This window comes from Microcaecilia unicolor, chromosome 3 (assembly GCF_901765095.1).
Source record: "Microcaecilia unicolor chromosome 3, aMicUni1.1, whole genome shotgun sequence".
In the NCBI taxonomy this organism is placed as follows: domain Eukaryota; kingdom Metazoa; phylum Chordata; class Amphibia; order Gymnophiona; family Siphonopidae; genus Microcaecilia; species Microcaecilia unicolor.
The window spans coordinates 203,843,945-203,863,752 of record NC_044033.1 but is presented as its reverse complement, the minus strand read 5'-3'; the positions used below and the strand labels follow the sequence as shown (position 1 = coordinate 203,863,752).

Sequence of the window (19,808 nt, the reverse complement as noted above, 5' to 3'; positions counted from 1 at the left end):
GGCAGGCTTCGAAGACATGGGCGGAACAATCGCGCCGGCTAGGTCAAATGCGATGATGCCGAAAAAAGGGGCACCAAAAAAGGGAAAAGACCCGGACGGGCGGCGAAACAGGCCGCGCTCGGAAAAGAAAAGAAACTTACTAGAAAACTTTGTACGAAGTAAAGGAAACAAAACAAACACTTTTTTTTTTAAACACACGAGAGGAGAGGAAGAAATTAGCCGAAAGGCACGAAAAACCGCTGTGAAGAAGGCGACGGGGGCCTCTCTGGGGCCCGCGAACGAACGATACACGTCCGTTCTGACCGCAGAAAAAGAGAGACTGAGGAGCACGCTAGAAGCGGGCGGGAAGACGGTGCGCATGCACGATGCATGCGGATCTCGCGAGAGCAAGCAAACTTCTGTTGCTAGGAAGATTTTCCGATCCTGGGGCTGCCGTGGATGTCACCTGTCAATGAGAACAAGCAGCCTGCTTGTCCTCGGAGAATAGACGGATTCAGTCCAAGGTTCAAGGCAGGCAGCAACACAATGGGTAGTCTGGTACAATCTAAGGGTCCAGGCAGGCAGCAATCACAGTGGGTAGTCAGGTCCAATCCAGTAGTCAGATTAAACAGGAACGTAGATAGTAGAACACACAGTCTCAAGCACTAAACCTCTATAGCAAATAGATGCCGAAGCAAAGATTGAAGGCTGCTGCGGTCCTTAAATAGTCCCCTCGTCGGGCGTAACCATAGTCAGCTGGCAAGAGCAATCCGGGATTGGAGATCACTGGGAGAGGGGCGGAGCGACAGCAGAAAGCAGCCAATCCTCTAGAACCACACGCGAGGAAAATAACCGCGCAGGAAAGAAGCTCCACCCAAAAGACGCCGCCAGCCCGCGTGGCCGGCCACCAGGCTGAATCAAAATGGCCGGCCTACCAGGCCGGGAAGACCCTGACTGACATGACTGCTGCCATGGCCGGCCACCGGAACTGGACCGCCCATGGCCGACCACCGCTACTACGAGCGTGACCGCTGAGCTGCCCATGCGGCCCACACATCAGATGAGGGACGTAACAGTTCTACCGCCGCCGCCAGAAAAAGGCTCCACATCCGCAGTCAGAGCAAGACCTGACTGCTGCAGCAAGTCTCAACCAGAGCCGGGCCAAGGCCAGATGGTCTCAAGAGAAACGAGACTCAATGTTCATTGACAGCTAAAAACGACAGTCTCAGCCTGAAGCCAGGCCCGATGGCCTCAGCCGGAGCCAGGCTTGACAGCCTGAGTCAGGCTCGATCAGATGGATAACGACCCGACGACCTCAGTCGGACAACGACCCGATGCCCTCCGCCGGAGCAAGGTTCTACGGTGTCAGCTGGAGCCAGACTACAGCCTCCGCTGGAGTAAGCTTCAATGTCTCTCACATATCACTGTCTACGTCCACGCCGCCACCATGTGGAATGCCCTGAACCAGGACCCCCGAGCCACAACCAGGCTCGTCAACCAGAGACAGAGCCAGAAGAGCCATACCCAGAAGGATCCGAATACCAGGACCATAGAGCAAATACCACCAGTTGCTCAGTTCTAATAAAACTGGGCCAACGCTGGAAGACAGGCGAAGAGCCCGACGCACCCAAGGGCCAACACCCCCAGAAGGGGCAAGTAGCGAATGTCCAAGACTACACATGGCACAAGATCCAAAATGGAACAAGTCTGCACTTTCCAAGACTGACCATAGCTAGCAGCCTGGGGCACAGAGTGGAGAACAAAACCCCCCTTGCCATCCAGACACCCAGCTCCCCTGTGCCATCTACCAGAACACCCCTAAAGGTGTAAACAAAGAATGTCAGAACGGCCATGAAGCCGGAAGTAGTCTGCAGCACAGAAGAAAACTGCAAGATGCCGCCTACCAAAATGCTGGCAAAGGACAGCATCGGGAAACTAGCCCAAGGCCTGCCCAATCAGGTCCTAAGCAAGGAAGAGCGGCAAACACCCAGGTCACCAAAAATCTGCCTACTGCAGACACAGGACACCTACGGAAAAATCTGAGACCTAGTAGGGCTCGGTGTCTGGAGATGGAGCAGGCCTCCATTTCTAGAGGCCTAACAACATCCAAATAAGGAAAATAATCAACGCTTATAGAAAAAAAGCAGGAACAGTTATGAAAGCTGAGAAAGCAGATGTGTCCATGTCAGCCTCTAGAGACATAAATACCATGGCACCCAAGAGAGCTCCGAGAGGACAGCCTAGCTGCAGCCAAAACCCTGGTCTTCCTAGCATAGGCCAGACCTGAAAAGCTGAAAACCGAAGACTGGGCTAGAAGACTATGGCTGTCCCAGAATGGCACTAACTATGCACATATAGGTAAATATGCTATCCGCACTGGCAAAGCTAGCCAGGGAGGGAACCTGAGGGAAATAAAACCTCACCCCCTACAAATAACATGCAACTAACATTATCAGCCCCTCTAGCACACAGGAGAGGTTCCACCTATACCACACTGTAAGGGCCGGGAACCTGCACGATACCAAACAGCCTAGTTCAGGCAAACCCAGACAGTCGAAAAATAACATTCAATAACCTTCTCTTGCTGCTAAACAATGCTGTCTAAATCAGGAAACAAACAAAAAAAAAAAGGCACCAGCTAAATTATGAGAGATGCAAGCCGTCCCGTGAGGAAAACGAGGTTCCGTCCTAGAAAATCTCTCATCGCGACTGTCACACAGCGGAAGACAGCAGGCATTAAAAAATACATGGGGTAGAACAAAGTTCCTCTCCCCCCCTCGCCGGAATCAGTCAACGAGAAGAAGTCGGGTCGGTACAAGGCCCTACCGCCCCGATCACCTCGGATAGTACTCAGAGCGCGCTCCCGAGGATAGGAACCGCAAAACCGCATGGTGCTTGAAAGTGGCGTGCTAAATGGTAAGCCCCAGCACAAGATGGCGTCTGCGACGGCGAGATCCAATCAAAACTGCAGTGCAGTCTAGCAATCCCAACGGAGCACTAATAATGATCTCCCTGCCAGTGACCAAACAGAAAAATAAAACACAGCTGTGCCCAGAGCCCTGCAAAGCCAACAACACTGAATAACGTTCCCTTGCCGCTACGAACGGTAAAGAAATAAAATGACACTCACCGAGTAGAAAACAGAGTCCAAAGGAAGGAAATATCAACCGCTGTTGTGTCCAACCAAGAACTGAAAAGCCATGACTACTTTAGGTTGTGTGTTCTTTTTTTTTTTTTTTTAAGGCAGGAGTTGCAGGGAGCATCAGAAGCGTAGTGCCAAGGAATGCCACCAAGCTTGGCAACAGGGAAGGAGTAGGGGAGGGACTTGGCACCACCAGGTGTACCTTATGATGAAAGAAACAGTATGGGCTGTTAATCCCAATCAAATAATCTAATACTGCAAAGAACTGAAAAACAGCCAAACACAATCCAAAGGGTTGTATAGAATGAAAACTATTACCTACAAAAGACTTTGTGTCCGTGACCTAATTTCTTTCATGGGGTAAACTTTTCCTCCTCTTTTCAATCAAAACTGCCCATATTAGAGCACAAATTGTAAGAAAAACTGAGTAACAAAATTTTTCAAGCTACAGCATAGCATGCATAAACTTAGCTTAATAAATGCTGGCTTGCAACCCCATATTTCAACTGCAGTATTTTGAAGCTTCCAAAGCAGTGTTAAACCGCAAAGTAGCATAACATGAACTTTCCTCACTGCGAACGAACGCCCCAGAACAGGAGCAATAACACAAAGGAGGGACTAACTCAACCTCCTGTAACAAAACAGAAATCCTGAAGACTGTTTTCCAACTTCTCCCAATGAGGGAACATGTCTGCAGGAAAAACTGAACACAAAACAGAGTCAATCAGGGAGGGATCATGGATTCATCTGCTGTGACTAAAGGAAAGAAAATTACCAAGGTTAAAACCTAATTTGCCCTTCCTTGTCATCAGCAGCAGATGAATCCATTACGAATGGGATGTATTAAAGCAATCCCTAGATAGGGCGGGAACAAGCAACACCACGTGCAAGCACTGGTGCTCCAAAAAGCGCGTCCCTCCTGGCAGCGACATCCAGCCTGTAATGACGGGCAAAAGAGAGCTTAGAAGCCCAAGTAGCTGCACTACATATCTCTTGAAGAGAAGAGTGCTCCTGTCTCAGTCCAAGAAGAAGAAATCGCTCTTGTGGAATGTGCCTTAAAGGCGTCAGGCGGAGGCTGGCCAGATAGCAGATATGCAGAAAAAATAGCTTCCTTAAGGCAACGGGCTATAGTGGGCTTTAGACGCTGGAGACCCTCTGCGAGGACCTGACAACAATACAAAAAGGTGATCAGAGGTCCTGAAAGCATTAGACTTCTGCAGATACTGCAACAGAGCCCTACGCACATCCAGAAGGTGCAACTGCCCAAAAGATTCCGGAAACTCTTCCCTAGTAAAGGACAGATAAATAGGCTGGTTTAGGTGAAACGCTGAAACCACCTTAGGCAGGACGGAAGGCACAGTACTCCGTTACTCCGGACTCTGAGAACTGCAGAAATGGGTCTTGACAGGACAGCGCCTGGAGCTCAGACACCCGTCTCGCCGATGTAATTGCCACCCAAAAGACTGTCTTTAGAGACACATCCTTCTCTGAAGCTCACCTCAGCGGCTCGAAGGGGAACACTGAAGAGCCTTTAATACTAGTCCCAGGTTCCAAGCTGGACAAGGGGCCCGCACGGGAGGCCAGAGCCGAAGCACCCCTCTAAGAAACCGTGCAATGTCCTGATGCGCAGCCAGGGAGCGGCCCGAGACCTTCCCCCGAAAACATGCCAACGCTGGCACCTGAACACGCAGGGAATTATAGGTCAAGCCTTTTTGTACACCATCCTGCAAAAAGTCAAGTATCGGCGAGACAGAAGCCCGCATGAGTGTGATCGCTTTAGAAACACACCAAGCCTCAGACTAGCACCAGATCCGAGCATAGGCAACAGAAGTGGAACGCTTGCGGGCATGCAAGAGGGTGGAGATGACCTTGTTAGAATAGCCCTTGTCTCTCAAATGTGCCCTCTCAATAGCCATGCCGTAAGACCAAAGCGGCATGGATCTTCCATGGTCACCGGGCCCTGCGTCAACAGGTTCAGTACCAGAGGCAAAGGAAAGGGAGCCTCCACCAGCATCCGCCGGAGGTCCGCATACCACGGCCGCCTGGGCCAATCTGGGGCAATGAGGATCACCACTCCTTGATGCAGCCGAATTCGCAGGAGTCGTCGCCCTATTAAGGGCCAAGGAGGGAACACATACAGGAGGCCTGGGGGCCAGGGTTGAGCCAAGGCATCCAACCCCACCGAGCAATGAACTCTCCGTCTGCTGAAAAAGGACGGGACTTTGGCATTTGTGCTTGAGGCCATAAGATCTGCTATGGGTGTTATCCATTTGGCACAGATCTCAAGGAACACTTCCGTCTGCCAGTTCCCACTCCGCAGGGTCGATTTGATACCTGCTTAGAAAGTCGGCTTGCATGTTGCTCTGATCTGCTATGTGAGCTGCTGATGTGGCATATCTGAGCGGCCGCCTTGTCGATTTATGTAGGCCACTGCTGTCGTGTTGTCCGACAGAAGTCTGACAGCCAGTCCCTCCAGAGTCTTGTGAAAGGCCAAAAGAGCCTGGAATATTGATCTCAGTTCCAAGTGATTGATGGATCACCCCGTTTCCTCGGGTGTCCACAGACTCTGGGCATAGCTTCCCTGGAAATGTGCTCCCCAGCCCTTCAGGCTGGCATCCGTTACCACCAGGCACCAATCGGGAAGCGCTAGTGGCATTCCTCGCCGCAGCATGCTGCCTGAGAGCCACCACTCCATACTGAGTCGGGCCGCAGGGAACCATGTGAGTCTGCGTTGATAATCCTGGGACATAGGAGACCATCGTTGAAGCAGGGCAATCTGCAGAGGTCTCATGTGCACTCTCGCCCATGGCACCACTTCGAAGGTGGCTGTCATCGACCCCAACAGCTGGATAAAGTCCCAAGCTCGCGGGTGAGGCATCCTCAGGAGCAGACGGACCTGATTCTGAAGCTTGCATCGCCTTTGGTTGGGTAGAAGACAAACCCCGAGGCCATGTCAAACCGGACCCCCAAATATTCTAGAGATTGAGAGGGGGTCAGGTGACTTTTGGGTATATTGACGACCCAGCCCAGAGATTGCAGTACTGAGACCACTTTGGCTGTTACATGACCAATCTCTTCTGCAGAGTCTGCTTTGTTGAGCCAGTCGTCGAGGTACGGGTGAACCCGGATACCCTCTCGCCTGAGAAAAGCAGCTACTACCACTATTCTATCACCATTACTTTGGAAAAGGTTCGGGGGGGCTGTGGCGAGGCCAAAAGGCAAGACCTGAAACTGGAAATGATTTCCCTACACCACAAACCGGAGGAACCGTTGGTGCGGGGGCCATATAGAAATGTGCAAGTAAGCTTCTTTTAGGTCCAGAGATGTGAGAAATTCTCCTGGCTGTACCGCCGCAATGAAAGAGCGCAGGGTTTCCATGTGACAATGTCGCACTCTTACTGACTCGTTGACTTTTTGTAAGTCGAGACTGGGCCGAAAAGATCTGCCTTTTCACGGCACCACAAAATAAATGGAGTAACGACCACAGGCGTGTTCCGCGGGAGGCACAGGGATCACCGCTCCAAGGTGCAACAAGACTTGTAAGGTCTCCTCTACCGCCGCCCGTTTGACAGCAGTACCGCATCGGGACTCCACAAACAAGTCTTTCACCGGGGCACCGAATTCCAATTGGTAACCTTCTCTGATCAGGTCCAGGACCCACTGATCTGAGGTAATCTTGGTCCACTCCTCGAGAAAGAGGGAAAGGCGTCCTCCTACAGCTGCAAAGGAGGAGTGGACCGGCGTCCCATCATTGTGGAGGACGGCCCTGAACTCCTGGCCTTGAGCATGCACTTGTGGAGCGTTTGTCCGAGCGAAAGGAGTTTCTCTGCTGAAAGAGGGCACGTTGAGTAAATCCAGCAGAGCGCCCCGAGCGATACCTTCTAGCTTCACGGAAGCGATGACTGGAGGAGGGAACCACTTGACCCTTGGAAGGCGGCCTCGGCCTATCCTCAGGTAACCACTGGGGTTTAGCATCCCCCAGGTCTTTTACAATCTTCTCCAAATAACAGAAGGCCCCGAAAGGGCAACTTCACCAGCCTTTGCTTAGAGGCCATGTCAGCCGCCCAATGCCGTAGCCATAGAAGGCGGCGGGCGGACACAGCCACAGACATCTGTTTAGCCGAAGTTCTGATCAGATCGTAGAAGGCGTCAGCTAAAAATGACAAGGCTGACTCCATGCGCGGTGCAACCTCAGCGAGGGACTCCGCACCATCCACGGGCTGTTCCACTGCCTGTTGTAACCAAGAGAGGCAGGCTCGAGCAGCATAAGAACTGCAAACAGACGCTCTTAAGGATAGGCCTGAAATCTGAAAGGACCGTTTTAGCGTGGATTCCAGCCGCCGGTCCTGAATGTCCTTCAGGGCGACCCCTCCCTCTACTGGGAGGGTGGTTTTTTTTGTCACCGCCGTGACTAAGGCATCCACTTTAGGCATCCCAAAATGGGCCAAGTGCTCCTCACTCAGAGGGTAAAGATGCCCCATCGCCCTGGCCACTTTCAAGGGCCCCTCGGTGTCAGCCCATTGAGCAGAAATAAGCTCTTGGATGGAGTCATGCAAAGGAAAGGCACGAGCAGGCTTCTTAGTACTCGCCATCCTCGGATTGCCAGAGGAGGCCTCGCCTTGAACAGGGTCAACAATAGAGAGAGCCTGTAAGGCATCAGAGATAAGTGCTGGCAGCTCATCGCGGTGGAAAATCCGAACTGCAGTGGGATCATCCAGATCCAGTGGCAAACCGCCTCCTTCCTCTGGCTCTTCAGACCACGAAGGCCTGCCAGATCCCTCAGAGTCCCCACAGCCCGACCACGGGGGGGAAAAGGGGGGAGGCACCACTCTCCGACAGGGAATTTACCCGTCTATGCTTAGCATGCATCCAACGCTCAGGGGCATCCACGTCTGGCATCAGCCCCGGGCCATCATCAGTCGGAGGGAAACTAGGTAGCAACGCAGTGTCAGACACCTGTGGTAGAGCTCTTTTCAGCATGAAGGCTTTATGTCAAATAGGAACAAATTCGAGGGAGAAAAACTCACCCTGACCTCCCGTCTCCGAATTAGGAGCCACGGGGAATGGAGCTCCTCTGGTAGCCTCGACCCGACTCTGCTCTCAGACTCCTCTGCAACCGCGGGGGTCGAGCCATGCGGCACTTCCAAGATGGCGCCCGCTGTCAGCTCCAATGAGCGGGAAGAATCATCGCTCGCCATGCTCGTACTGGCTCTACCGTCTAAACAGCACGTTTTACAGAGCCCCGCTGCTGATCTGTGCTTGCCACAATGGGAACAGCGCTTAAGTCCTTCAGCAGCCATCGCCAAAAAACGGCAGAATAAAATTCAAAATGGCGGCTTCGCACCAAAATCACCCCGATCGGAACGCCGTCCGCGGGCCCTCCCGGAGGAGCTGAGTACCGCTCTTACCTTAAAGGATCGAGTCCACGAGCTCCGGTCACGCTGCACAGTCAGGAAAAGCCTCAGAAATAGCAGCGCTGTCAAAGCGTGATTTTTTTTTTTTTTTAAACGCTGTGAGGAAAGTTGGAGGCAAACAGCTACAGAGGTACTCCGGAGGCAGAAGAGGGTGGGAAAGGCAGGGAAAGGGCGAACCTATATGCCTGCATCCACACAGGGGGAAGGGTAAGGCAGAGAAAGGGCGAACCTATGTGCCTTTAAAGTGGGCTCCACTTAGCCACAACACCCCTGCTACAACTGGCAAAAGCACAGGAGCCACCCCAGGCAGAATCTTCAAGGAGCTGAACAAGCTGCGTCCAACCCTGCTGGGAGATAGAGAAATACTGAGAGGCAGATGGATCTAGCCGTCCTAGAGGCACTATGGTTTTCAGTATTTTCTATCTCCCCCTGCTGGTAGGTGGACACAACCCATTTGTAATGGATTCATCTGCTGATGATGACAGAGAGATAACTGAGAGTAAGCTGGCTGCACATGTCTACATATAGTAAGACTGAAGTTCTCTCTATCTCCACCTGCTGGTAGGGGGACATAACCACTCGTCTCACTACGCCAAGCCCCCTCCCTACCCATCTTCAAATCTTTGCGCAAAGCTCACCTCTTCAATGCTGCCTTCGGCACCTAACCTTTTGGAAATCTAGACAGCCCCACTTTGTCTGTACACTTGTCTTTTAGATTGTAAGCTCGTTGAGCAGGGACTGTCCTTCTATGTTAAATTGTACAGCGCTGCGTAACCCTAGTAGTGCTTTAGAAATGTTAAGTAGTAGTAGTAGTAGTCTCTGAATTGATCTGTGGGACGCTATGGAAATAAATATATACAACAGAGCTGGACAATGTTGGCACATTTAGACTGACTTTGGACAGACAGAACTTCTGCATGAAGATGAAGCTCTTCCCTCATTATTGAAATAGTAGTAGTAAAAAAAATTAAGTGCATTTTTATAATATACCACTGCATTCCACAAAACAAAAAGAGCAAGTTCCCACATAACTTTTTCTTTTGATGTACGCACGGGGGGGGGGGGGGGGGGGGGGGGGGAGGATGTTAAATGCTCCTAGTTTTCAACCTAATTAAGGAATAGAAACTTTGAAAATTGAGCACCTGATTCTCAAAACATAATGTCCGTTTTGGTGGGCCTTTACTGCACGAATACAAGGTCTGCCAGGGTGTCCCTATAACCAGCCCCTCCAAATGACACACTGAATACGATTTAGAACAAATTAGTACTCTAACAGATACTCCCTCTGTGTACATCCGTATGCTGCACAAGCCAGCATGTTTGAAAATATAATAGAGATTTTAAAAAATGCTACCAACAATACAGAATAACAACGTGGATGCAGCAGCAGATAACTTTGTTTTGGGTGAACGGGGATGACAGCTGTGTGGGAGAGACGTGGCTGAGCCAGCTTCAACTTTTTGACATCATGCCGTCTCCTGTTATCAATCTAACCTCCTTGGTTGTTTTAATCAGCCCATTCAAGTGCCTTAATTTTTGTTTTGTTTTTTTGGGTGGGGGGGGGGGGGGGTAACTTTCTTAAAATATTTTTCCCACCCAAAGCTGTGTGGCACTGAATAGATACAGTTGTAAAGTCAAAGGATCTACCAGGTTCTGTCAAAAAGTTGTTTAATCATAAGAGATGGAACGCCCTTCCTAAGTGATTATGCCATACAACTTCATAATTTCATATTTTGCAAATTGCTAAAAACTTACTTAAGATCATCTCTCATTGACAAAAGCAACTAATTCACTATTCAATCTTTAAGATGTACTATTTCTGTTGATTTTTGCATTCTATTATTACATTGCATTCATGTTAAATTTTTGTCTTTATAACTTACGAAACTTGGATTTGTTAATTGTGGGATACAATTGTCATAAGTAAATAAATAGTGGCATCCCCTTCACATCCACATTCCTGCTGCGCATTGCCTACATTTGTGCCAACAGAAGACCTTCCAGTATAGGACTGAGCAGCACCCAAGACCATACCTTGTTGTAAATATAGCAGTTTGTAAACATTGTGTTAAAGTCCTGGATACATTCTTGGGCATTCCAGTAGTAGTTGTTTTCCAAGCGTTTCTTAATTGTTCCCATGTCCATTGGGGTTTTAATGATCTTATAATAATCCTATGGAGAAAAGCAGGGAAAAGGTAAATCAGGGATAGTCTTGTACTCCCATCATTTTATTTTTGACAAATTTTAATTCTGCTAAGTCAGATCTTTACAGGTTGTGGCCATGTATGCACAAAATAAAAGGCAGTTAGCTATAAAATCCATCATACAGAAATTTTTTCACACCACAGTTATCAAAATGACCCACCACTTCTCAAAAAAGGTTTTGTATTAAAAAAAAAATTCTTATGAAAAGTATGATGTACCTTTCTGCTGAACAAAATTTGTCCCGAGGTCTACTGTATTTGTGATAATTTATTCCTTGCAAGTCCTGACAACTCTTACAATTTTATACTCTGATATCCTGCGCAGGACCCAACAGCAGCCCGTTTCAGTAAGCAGCCTTCATCAGGGGAACTCGTGTTGCAGTGGTCTCAAAACCCAGAAACAACTTAAAGGAGAACAAAATTACTCACCTATATAGCAGGTATTCTCCGAGGTCAGCAGGCCAAGTATTCTCACAACTGGGTGATGTCATCCAACAGAGCCCGGGTGTGGATGCTGACCATGGATTTTCGGAGGATAACTCCAGATATGCCTCGACCAATAAGGGGCAATTAGGATCATACTTTCCTGGTCTTGACCAAGTTTCAGCAAAGTCTTCTCTATGAGAGGTACTGGAGGATATGCATACAGAAGACCCTCCCCCTCAATGTAGGAGAAAGGCATCTGACACTAGTCTGCCATGTGATCTGAGCCTGGAACAGAACCGGGGGACTTTGTTATTAAGAAAAGTGGCAAAAAGACCCAGAGAGGGGGTGCCCCACTCTCGGAAGATCTTGCGGATAAGCCCATGTTGAGAGACCACTTGTGCAGTTGGCAAAATTCTGCTCAGTCTATCCATCAAGCCATTGTCCTTTCCTGCAAGGTACGTGCTCAGACCACTTTCCTGATGCCTCCTGACACAAGGGGTAGGATCCCATACCCCTTGCTTGTACATATAGAACACTGCAACCTGGTTGTGCATTTGAATGAAAATAATTTGGTTCTGTAGCCTTTAGAGCATCCCAAATGGCCCAGACCTTGAAGAATTTGATATGGTAGTTTCCTGAGCAGACTAAGTACCCTGGGTGTGAAGCCCATCTACATGAACTCCCCATCCCAAGCTGGATGCACCGTCAATGCCTTCTGAGGCGGTGGAATTTGGAATGGTAGTCTCTCAGTTATATCTGTCTGAATTGTCTACCAAAGAAGGGCATGGATCAACTCTTGAGGAATCCAGATTACATCTGCTAGATTCCCAGCCGCCTGAGATCACTGGGAAGCTAGGGTCCAGTGGGCCTGACATGTATTGTTAATCCCATGTGGCTCATTTCCTCCCGTGTAAGCGATGTTATCTCCACTTCCGGTTTTCATCTCTATTCCGGTGGCTTTTAAGTTTTATTTATAATTGTGTATGACATAGCTGCACAGCGTTTTTTCAACAATGGTGAGTATTTTCACAATTTTTGTCTTTTTTGCCTTTGGTTCAATTAGCTTTCATTGCGTCTTTATATAATTAGCGATGATTTCATGAAGGTATTTTGCCTCCACACTAAGCGCGTTTTCCAACACCTAGCATTTCTATTGGTGCTCCCAAGGCCACGTTTCATTTCGTTTTATTCCATTTCATTTTATTTTATTTCTGCAATACTGATAGCCATGTCGTCTGGTGCAGCAGCTCATACTATGGCATATTTCCAGTTATTTTTCATATAATTTCCATCGTTCCAACAATAATTTTTTTGCACTTATCAACTGCATATCTGCAAAGCCCAATATATATGACATATAGGTTATTCCTCTTACGTTGTGTTTTGTTTCTCCTGCAGTTTAACGTGAGATCTTGTTTTTTCAGTATATGCTACTTTTTTCATTCCAATTTGAGTTTCATCGCTACCTTTATACTTCATCATCATTTCAAGTATTTTTTTTGTTGCTTTATTCATCTATATTTAGATAACTCTCAGCATGATGCCGCATCACAATTATATAGTTTTTTGTGCGTATCACCACAGTTTTGCCATATTTTAATTTCATCTGCATTCTCATTTTTTACTAATTATATATATTTTTTTTGATCTTTCATCCTTTTTTATTATATATTTTTTTGATTTAACATTTTTTTGATTTGTCATTTTTCATGTATGTGTTCACCATTATTATTTTTTCTAGTTATCATCTCATGTGCCACTTTTGTCTTGGGATCCCTGTCCATACTTCTGTTCTCTGCTACTATCATTCTTGTCATTCTATTATTATTGATTTATTTTGTTTATACAGTGGGGGAAATAAGTATTTGATCCCTTGCTGATTTTGTAAGTTTGCCCACTGACAAAGACATGAGCAGCCCATAATTGAAGGGTAGGTTATTGGTAACAGTGAGAGATAGCACATCACAAATTAAATCCGGAAAATCACATTGTGGAAAGTATATGAATTTATTTGCATTCTGCAGAGGGAAATAAGTATTTGATCCCCCACCAACCAGTAAGAGATCTGGCCCCTACAGACCAGGTAGATGCTCCAAATCAACTCGTTACCTGCATGACAGACAGCTGTCGGCAATGGTCACCTGTATGAAAGACACCTGTCCACAGACTCAGTGAATCAGTCAGACTCTAACCTCTACAAAATGGCCAAGAGCAAGGAGCTGTCTAAGGATGTCAGGGACAAGATCATACACCTGCACAAGGCTGGAATGGGCTACAAAACCATCAGTAAGACGCTGGGCGAGAAGGAGACAACTGTTGGTGCCATAGTAAGAAAATGGAAGAAGTACAAAATGACTGTCAATCGACAAAGATCTGGGGCTCCACGCAAAATCTCACCTCGTGGGGTATCCTTGATCATGAGGAAGGTTAGAAATCAGCCTACAACTACAAGGGGGGAACTTGTCAATGATCTCAAGGCAGCTGGGACCACTGTCACCACGAAAACCATTGGTAACACATTACGACATAACGGATTGCAATCCTGCAGTGCCCGCAAGGTCCCCCTGCTCCGGAAGGCACATGTGACGGCCCGTCTGAAGTTTGCCAGTGAACACCTGGATGATGCCGAGAGTGATTGGGAGAAGGTGCTGTGGTCAGATGAGACAAAAATTGAGCTCTTTGGCATGAACTCAACTCGCCGTGTTTGGAGGAAGAGAAATGCTGCCTATGACCCAAAGAACACCGTCCCCACTGTCAAGCATGGAGGTGGAAATGTTATGTTTTGGGGGTGTTTCTCTGCTAAGGGCACAGGACTACTTCACCGCATCAATGGGAGAATGGATGGGGCCATGTACCGTACAATTCTGAGTGACAACCTCCTTCCCTCCGCCAGGGCCTTAAAAATGGGTCGTGGCTGGGTCTTCCAGCACGACAATGACCCAAAACATACAGCCAAGGCAACAAAGGAGTGGCTCAGGAAGAAGCACATTAGGGTCATGGAGTGGCCTAGCCAGTCACCAGACCTTAATCCCATTGAAAACTTATGGAGGGAGCTGAAGCTGCGAGTTGCCAAGCGACAGCCCAGAACTCTTAATGATTTAGAGATGATCTGCAAAGAGGAGTGGACCAAAATTCCTCCTGACATGTGTGCAAACCTCATCATCAACTACAGAAGACGTCTGACCGCTGTGCTTGCCAACAAGGGTTTTGCCACCTAGTATTAGGTCTTGTTTGCCAGAGGGATTAAATACTTATTTCCCTCTGCAGAATGCAAATAAATTCATATACTTTCCACAATGTGATTTTCCGGATTTAATTTGTGATGTGCTATCTCTCACTGTTACCAATAACCTACCCTTCAATTATGGGCTGCTCATGTCTTTGTCAGTGGGCAAACTTACAAAATCAGCAAGGGATCAAATACTTATTTCCCCCACTGTATATGATTGAATGTACAATATGTATTTATTTATTTCATTGTTCTACACATTTATTATAGATATCGTTTTTAGCTATTCTAGTGCCATTTCTTTACTTGATCTACAAGGCATTGTTCTCTACAAAAACACTAGGTATGTTCTTCATTTTTGATATCATCTAATGTTATGCATTGTAGTTTACTTTTCTGTCCTCTTTTATTTTCATGTGGATAAATTTATTTTATTTTCTTATTGATTTATATTTATATTTCCATATTCTTTTTATGATTAATCTTTCATTCTGATGTTGTTAAACATATAAATTTGTTCATGTGTATGTTCATGTTTTTATGTATGTTTTTAATATATATTTGAATTTTTTATGCATTTATGTATATTATTTTATAGACCCCTGACGCAGGCCGCACGGCCGAAACACGTCACGTGTCGGGTCAAGTTTGCTATTGTCAATAAAGACCTTGTTCAGGAAGACACTCATTGTGAGAGGACTTTTTTGGATCCACTGTGTATTTTGCCTATCGTTGGTTTCCTTGTGGAGAGCTCACCTTCTGTGGGTGTTTGCTCATTAATATCAACATTTGCTGATCTATGACCTGCTTGCTGCTTTGGACCTGTGAGGCGAGTGTCGTCAAGGTCTCTGCTCTCACTTGTAGAAGAAAAGCCTTAGCCAGCAATGTATCGAGCAAGGTTCCTATGTATTCCAATTGCCGAATCAGGAGAAGGTGGGACTTGGGGTTGTTTATCACGCACCCTAGTAGCTTCATCACCCGAATATTTAGGTGCATTGATTCTGTTGCTCCCTCCTGCAATGTGCTTGTGACTGGCCAATTGTCCAGACTTTAAAGTTATGGCTATAAGAATAAGGGACATACCCATGAATGAGATGAGCTGGTTCTCACCTCTTTTTATGAAGTCCCTTATGCCAGTGGAAAGGAGAAATTAGATACTACCTGCTAATTTGCTTTCCTTTAGTCCCTCCAGACTGGCCCAGCTGAACTGATGGGTTGTGCACGCCTTCCAGGAGGTGGAGACAGAAAACAATGTTTCTTAAGAGAGCCAATTAGAGCCCAGCCCTCTCAATTCTCAGTATATCCATAACAAAGCAAAAGAAAGGACGGACCATCTGTGCTCCGCTGGGTTGTACACAAATAGGTAGCAGCATGCTGGCTAGTGACTAACGCAATAAGGCAATGAAAGGAGCTTTGTGTATTAACAAAACTCTGTTCTTTTTTGTCATCTGAGCATTTCTCAATAGAAACAGCAATCAAAACAACAACAAGCAGCTGCATAGGGTGGGCGCTGGGCCAGTCCGGAGAGACTAAAGGAAAGCAAATTAGCAGGTAGGACCTAATTTCTCTTTCCTTAGCGTCCCTTTGGACTGGACCAGCTGAACTGATGGGAAGTACCAAAGCAGTCAATTAAGGGAGGTTACCCAACAGCCCCGCTGTCAACACACGCTTGCCAAAAATCACATTCCGATGTGCTTGAACATCTACTCTAACGTTTAACAAAGGAATGCAGAGGACCACGTGGCCGCCTTGCAAATTATCCAACGGTGTGACCAATGAGCACTCTGCCCATGAAGCCATCAGTTCTCTAGTAGAATGAGCCCTAATTTCTGCCGGAACAGGTCTGTTCTGCAGAATGTAAGCAGCGAAGAAATTTCCTCCTTGATCAATTTCACTAGCGTAGTTTTAGATGCAACGAAACCTCTACGACCTCTACCTAAGAGGACAAACAGGCGGATCTGAGCGACGAAAATCCTCCATCCTCCGCATATATTCCTTCAACACCCGTTGGACATCCAGCCTACGTAGTGAACGCTACTCCTCTGAAAGAACCTAGGGTCGGGCAGGACCAGAGACTGTTTGAAATGAAAGGCTGACAAAAACGAGGGCACTGGTCTCAAGACTACGCGATCTGCGAAGAATTCCAAAAAGGGCATCATATAGGATAAAGCCTGCAACTCAGATACTCTCCTTGCCGACAAAATAGCCACAAGAAATACTGCCTTCAAGGTAAGGTCCTTGAGAGTAACAGAAACTAACAACTCAAAAGGAGCTCGAACCAGCACCGAAAGCACCAGATTAAAAGATACCAAGAAGGAAAGGAGAGACGTTGAGGTGGACCCAGCACACTGACACCCCTAAAAGAACGAAGGATATCTGGATAAGTACCCAAGGACTTGCTCTTGACACGTTCCTGAAAAACTGACAAAGCTGCGAGCTGAACTCTAAGTGAAGCCAACATCAATCCATTATCCAAGCCTCCCTATAGGAACTCCAGAACCTGAAGCATCGAAGCCTGCAAAGAGACAAGTCCTCGCTCATCACACCAGGCCTCAAAAATCCTCCAGACCCAAACATAGGCTAAAGAGGTGGAACAACGGCGGGATCAAAGCATGGTCCCTATGACCTCCACCGAGTAGCTACGCCTTTTCAACCTAGCCCTCTCAAGAGCTAAGCTTTAAGACAAAATTATGCTGGTCTGGCATGAGCACAGGGCATTGAGACAAGAGACCTCCCATTTCCGAAGTTGAAGACTGGCCTCTATGAGAAGGCACTGTAGATCTGCACTCCAAGGCCGACTTGGCCAATCTAGAGCTACCAGAATCACCATAGCCGCATGCCTCTATCATTTGAGAGACTCTCCCTATCAATGGTTAGGAAGAAAAGACATACATCAGGCCTGCTGGCCACTGGCGCAGCGCATCCAAGCCATGTACTCTTCTGCGGCTGAAGAAACACTGGTCCTTGGTATAGTGTTGAGCTGCCATCAAATCCATCACCAAAAGACCCATTTCTGAACTATCTGTTCGAAAATCTGCGAGCTGAGAGACCAATCCCCAGGATCGACGACTCAGAAAATCCGCTTGTATATTAAGGACACCTGCTACACGGGAAGCAGACAGATCCAGTATGTATATCTCCACCCACTGCATGATCTTCATGGTCTCCTGTGCCAACATGCGACTCCTGGTACCTCCCTCCCGATTGATGTATGCCACTGCCGTCAAACTGTCCGACAAGATTCGCACCGCCTTGCTCTCCAGAAGACCCTGAAAGTGGAGCAGGGCAAGACGAATGTCTCTGGTCTCTAAGAGGTTGATGGAGCGAGTTGTCTCCACTACCACCCAGAGGACTTGCACCGGGTGAGCCAAGCAAAAGGCTCCACAGCCTTGGAGACTGGCATTTGTGGTCACCTCTATCCACTGAGGGGAATCCAGCAACTGGCCCTTCAACAAATTGCCACTCCGAAGCAACCAGTGAAGATCCTGACGCACTACCAAAGGCAAGGGTAATCTGACCCCCAGGGAGCCCGTCTGGGGAGACCAACAGGAAAGGAGTGCCGTCTGGACACTTCCCATGTGGGCCCTGGCCCACTGTACTGCTTCTATTGTTGCCGCCATAGATCCCAAAACCGGAAGATAAAATCGCATAACATGGCATTGACTGAAAGCGGAGATCCCGGACTTGCTGTTGCAGCTTGAGAATAAGGTGCACTGGTGACGGCTCTTCACAGGATTGATCACCCAACCTAGAGAGTGCAAAAACTGAACAACCAGTACTGTCACCCAACAACTCTCCTGAAATGACTATTCTAGGATTAACCAACCATCCAGGCATGGATGCACTAAGATGCCCTGCCGCTGCAAACATCACCATGACCTTGGTGAAGGTTCATGGACCTGTCGCCATTCCGAACGGCACAGCACAAAAGTGAAAGTGTCTGCTCAGTAACGCGAACCGGAAGTGATGATGCGCTTGGTGGGTAGGAATGTGAAGATATGCTTCTGTAAGGTCTAATGCTGTGAGAAACTCTCCTGATAAAACAGCCACGATAACTGACCTGAGAGTCTCCATATGGAACAGAGCCACTGAAGAGCCCAGTTTACTTGTTTGAGATCCAGAATAGGGCGAAAAGCAAAGTTACTTACCTGTAGCAGGTATTCTCCGAGGACAGCAGGCTGACTGTTCTCCCTATGTGTGACGTCCATGGCAGCTCCAGGTCCAGAAAATCTTCCTAGTAACAAAGGTTGCTAAAAGCCTTCGAGCGCGTAGGTGTGCGCACCACGCATGCGCGGCCATCCTCCCACCCATCACGCGAGAGTCCCGCTTCAGTCAACTTATGAAGCAAAACCAAAGAAAGGAACAACTCCAAAGGGGAGGAGGGCAGGTTGCTGAGAACAATCAGCCTGCTGTCCTCGAAGAATACCTGCAACAGGTAAGTAACTTCGCTTTCTCCGATGACAAGCAGGCTGCTTGTTCTCACATGTGGGGTATCCCTAGCCCCCAGGCTCACTCAAAACAACAAACAGGGTCAATTGGGCCTCGCAACGGCGAGGGCATAACAAAGATTGACCTACGAAACATCTAACTAAGAGTGCAGCCTGGAACAGAATAAAAATTGGCCTAGGGAGGTGGAGTTGGATTCTAAACCCCAAACAGATTCTGCAGCACCGACTGCCCAAACCGACTTTTGTGTCGGCAATCCTGCTGAAGGCAGTAATGAGATGTGAATGTGTGGACTGATGACCACATCGCATCCTTGCAAATCTCTTCTATAGTGGCTGACTTCAAGTGGGCCACTGACGCTGCCATGGCTCTAACACTATGAGCAGTGACATGACCATCAAGAGTCAGCCTAGCTTGGGGGTAAGTGAAGGAAATGTAATCTGCTAGCCAATTGGAAATGGTGCGTTTCCCGACAGCCACTCCCCTTCTGTTGGGGTCAAAAGAAACAATCATTTGGGCGGACTGTCTGAAGGGGCTTTCCGCTCCACATCGAAGGCCAAAGCTCGTTTACAGTCCAATGTATGCAACTGACACTCAGCAGGGCGGGTATGAGGACGGGGAAAGAACGTTGGCAAGACAATTGACAGGTTCAGATGGAACTCTGACACCACCTTTGGCAAGAACTTAGGGTGAGTGCGGAAAACTACTCTGTTATGATGAAATTTAGTATAAAGAGCATGGGCTACCAAGGCTTGAAGCTCACTGACACTACGAGATGAAGTAAAAGCCACCAAAAAAATGACCTTCCAGGTCAAGTACTTCAGATGGCAGGTATTCAGTGGCTCAAAAGGAGCTTTCATCAGCTGGGTGAGAACGATTGAGATCCCATTACACTGTAAGAGATTTGACAGGGGGCTTTGACAAAAGAAAACCTCTCATGAATCGAACAACTAAAGGCTGTCCAGAGA

The 19,808-nt window shown here is 47.7% G+C and overlaps 1 protein-coding gene across 8 annotated transcripts in view; it reads right to left on the bottom strand.

Moving 5' to 3' along the window:
- The window catches only part of BRD4 (bromodomain containing 4), a 277,955-nt gene that overhangs the window by 189,765 nt on the left and 68,382 nt on the right, over window positions 1–19,808 (bottom strand). For all 8 annotated transcript variants that reach the window (XM_030197185.1, XM_030197179.1, XM_030197181.1 and 5 more), the window contains exon 3: window positions 10,570–10,707. In XM_030197185.1, coding sequence (XP_030053045.1) covers window positions 10,570–10,707 — 138 coding nt within the window. The remainder of the gene's footprint in view (window positions 1–10,569; window positions 10,708–19,808) is intronic.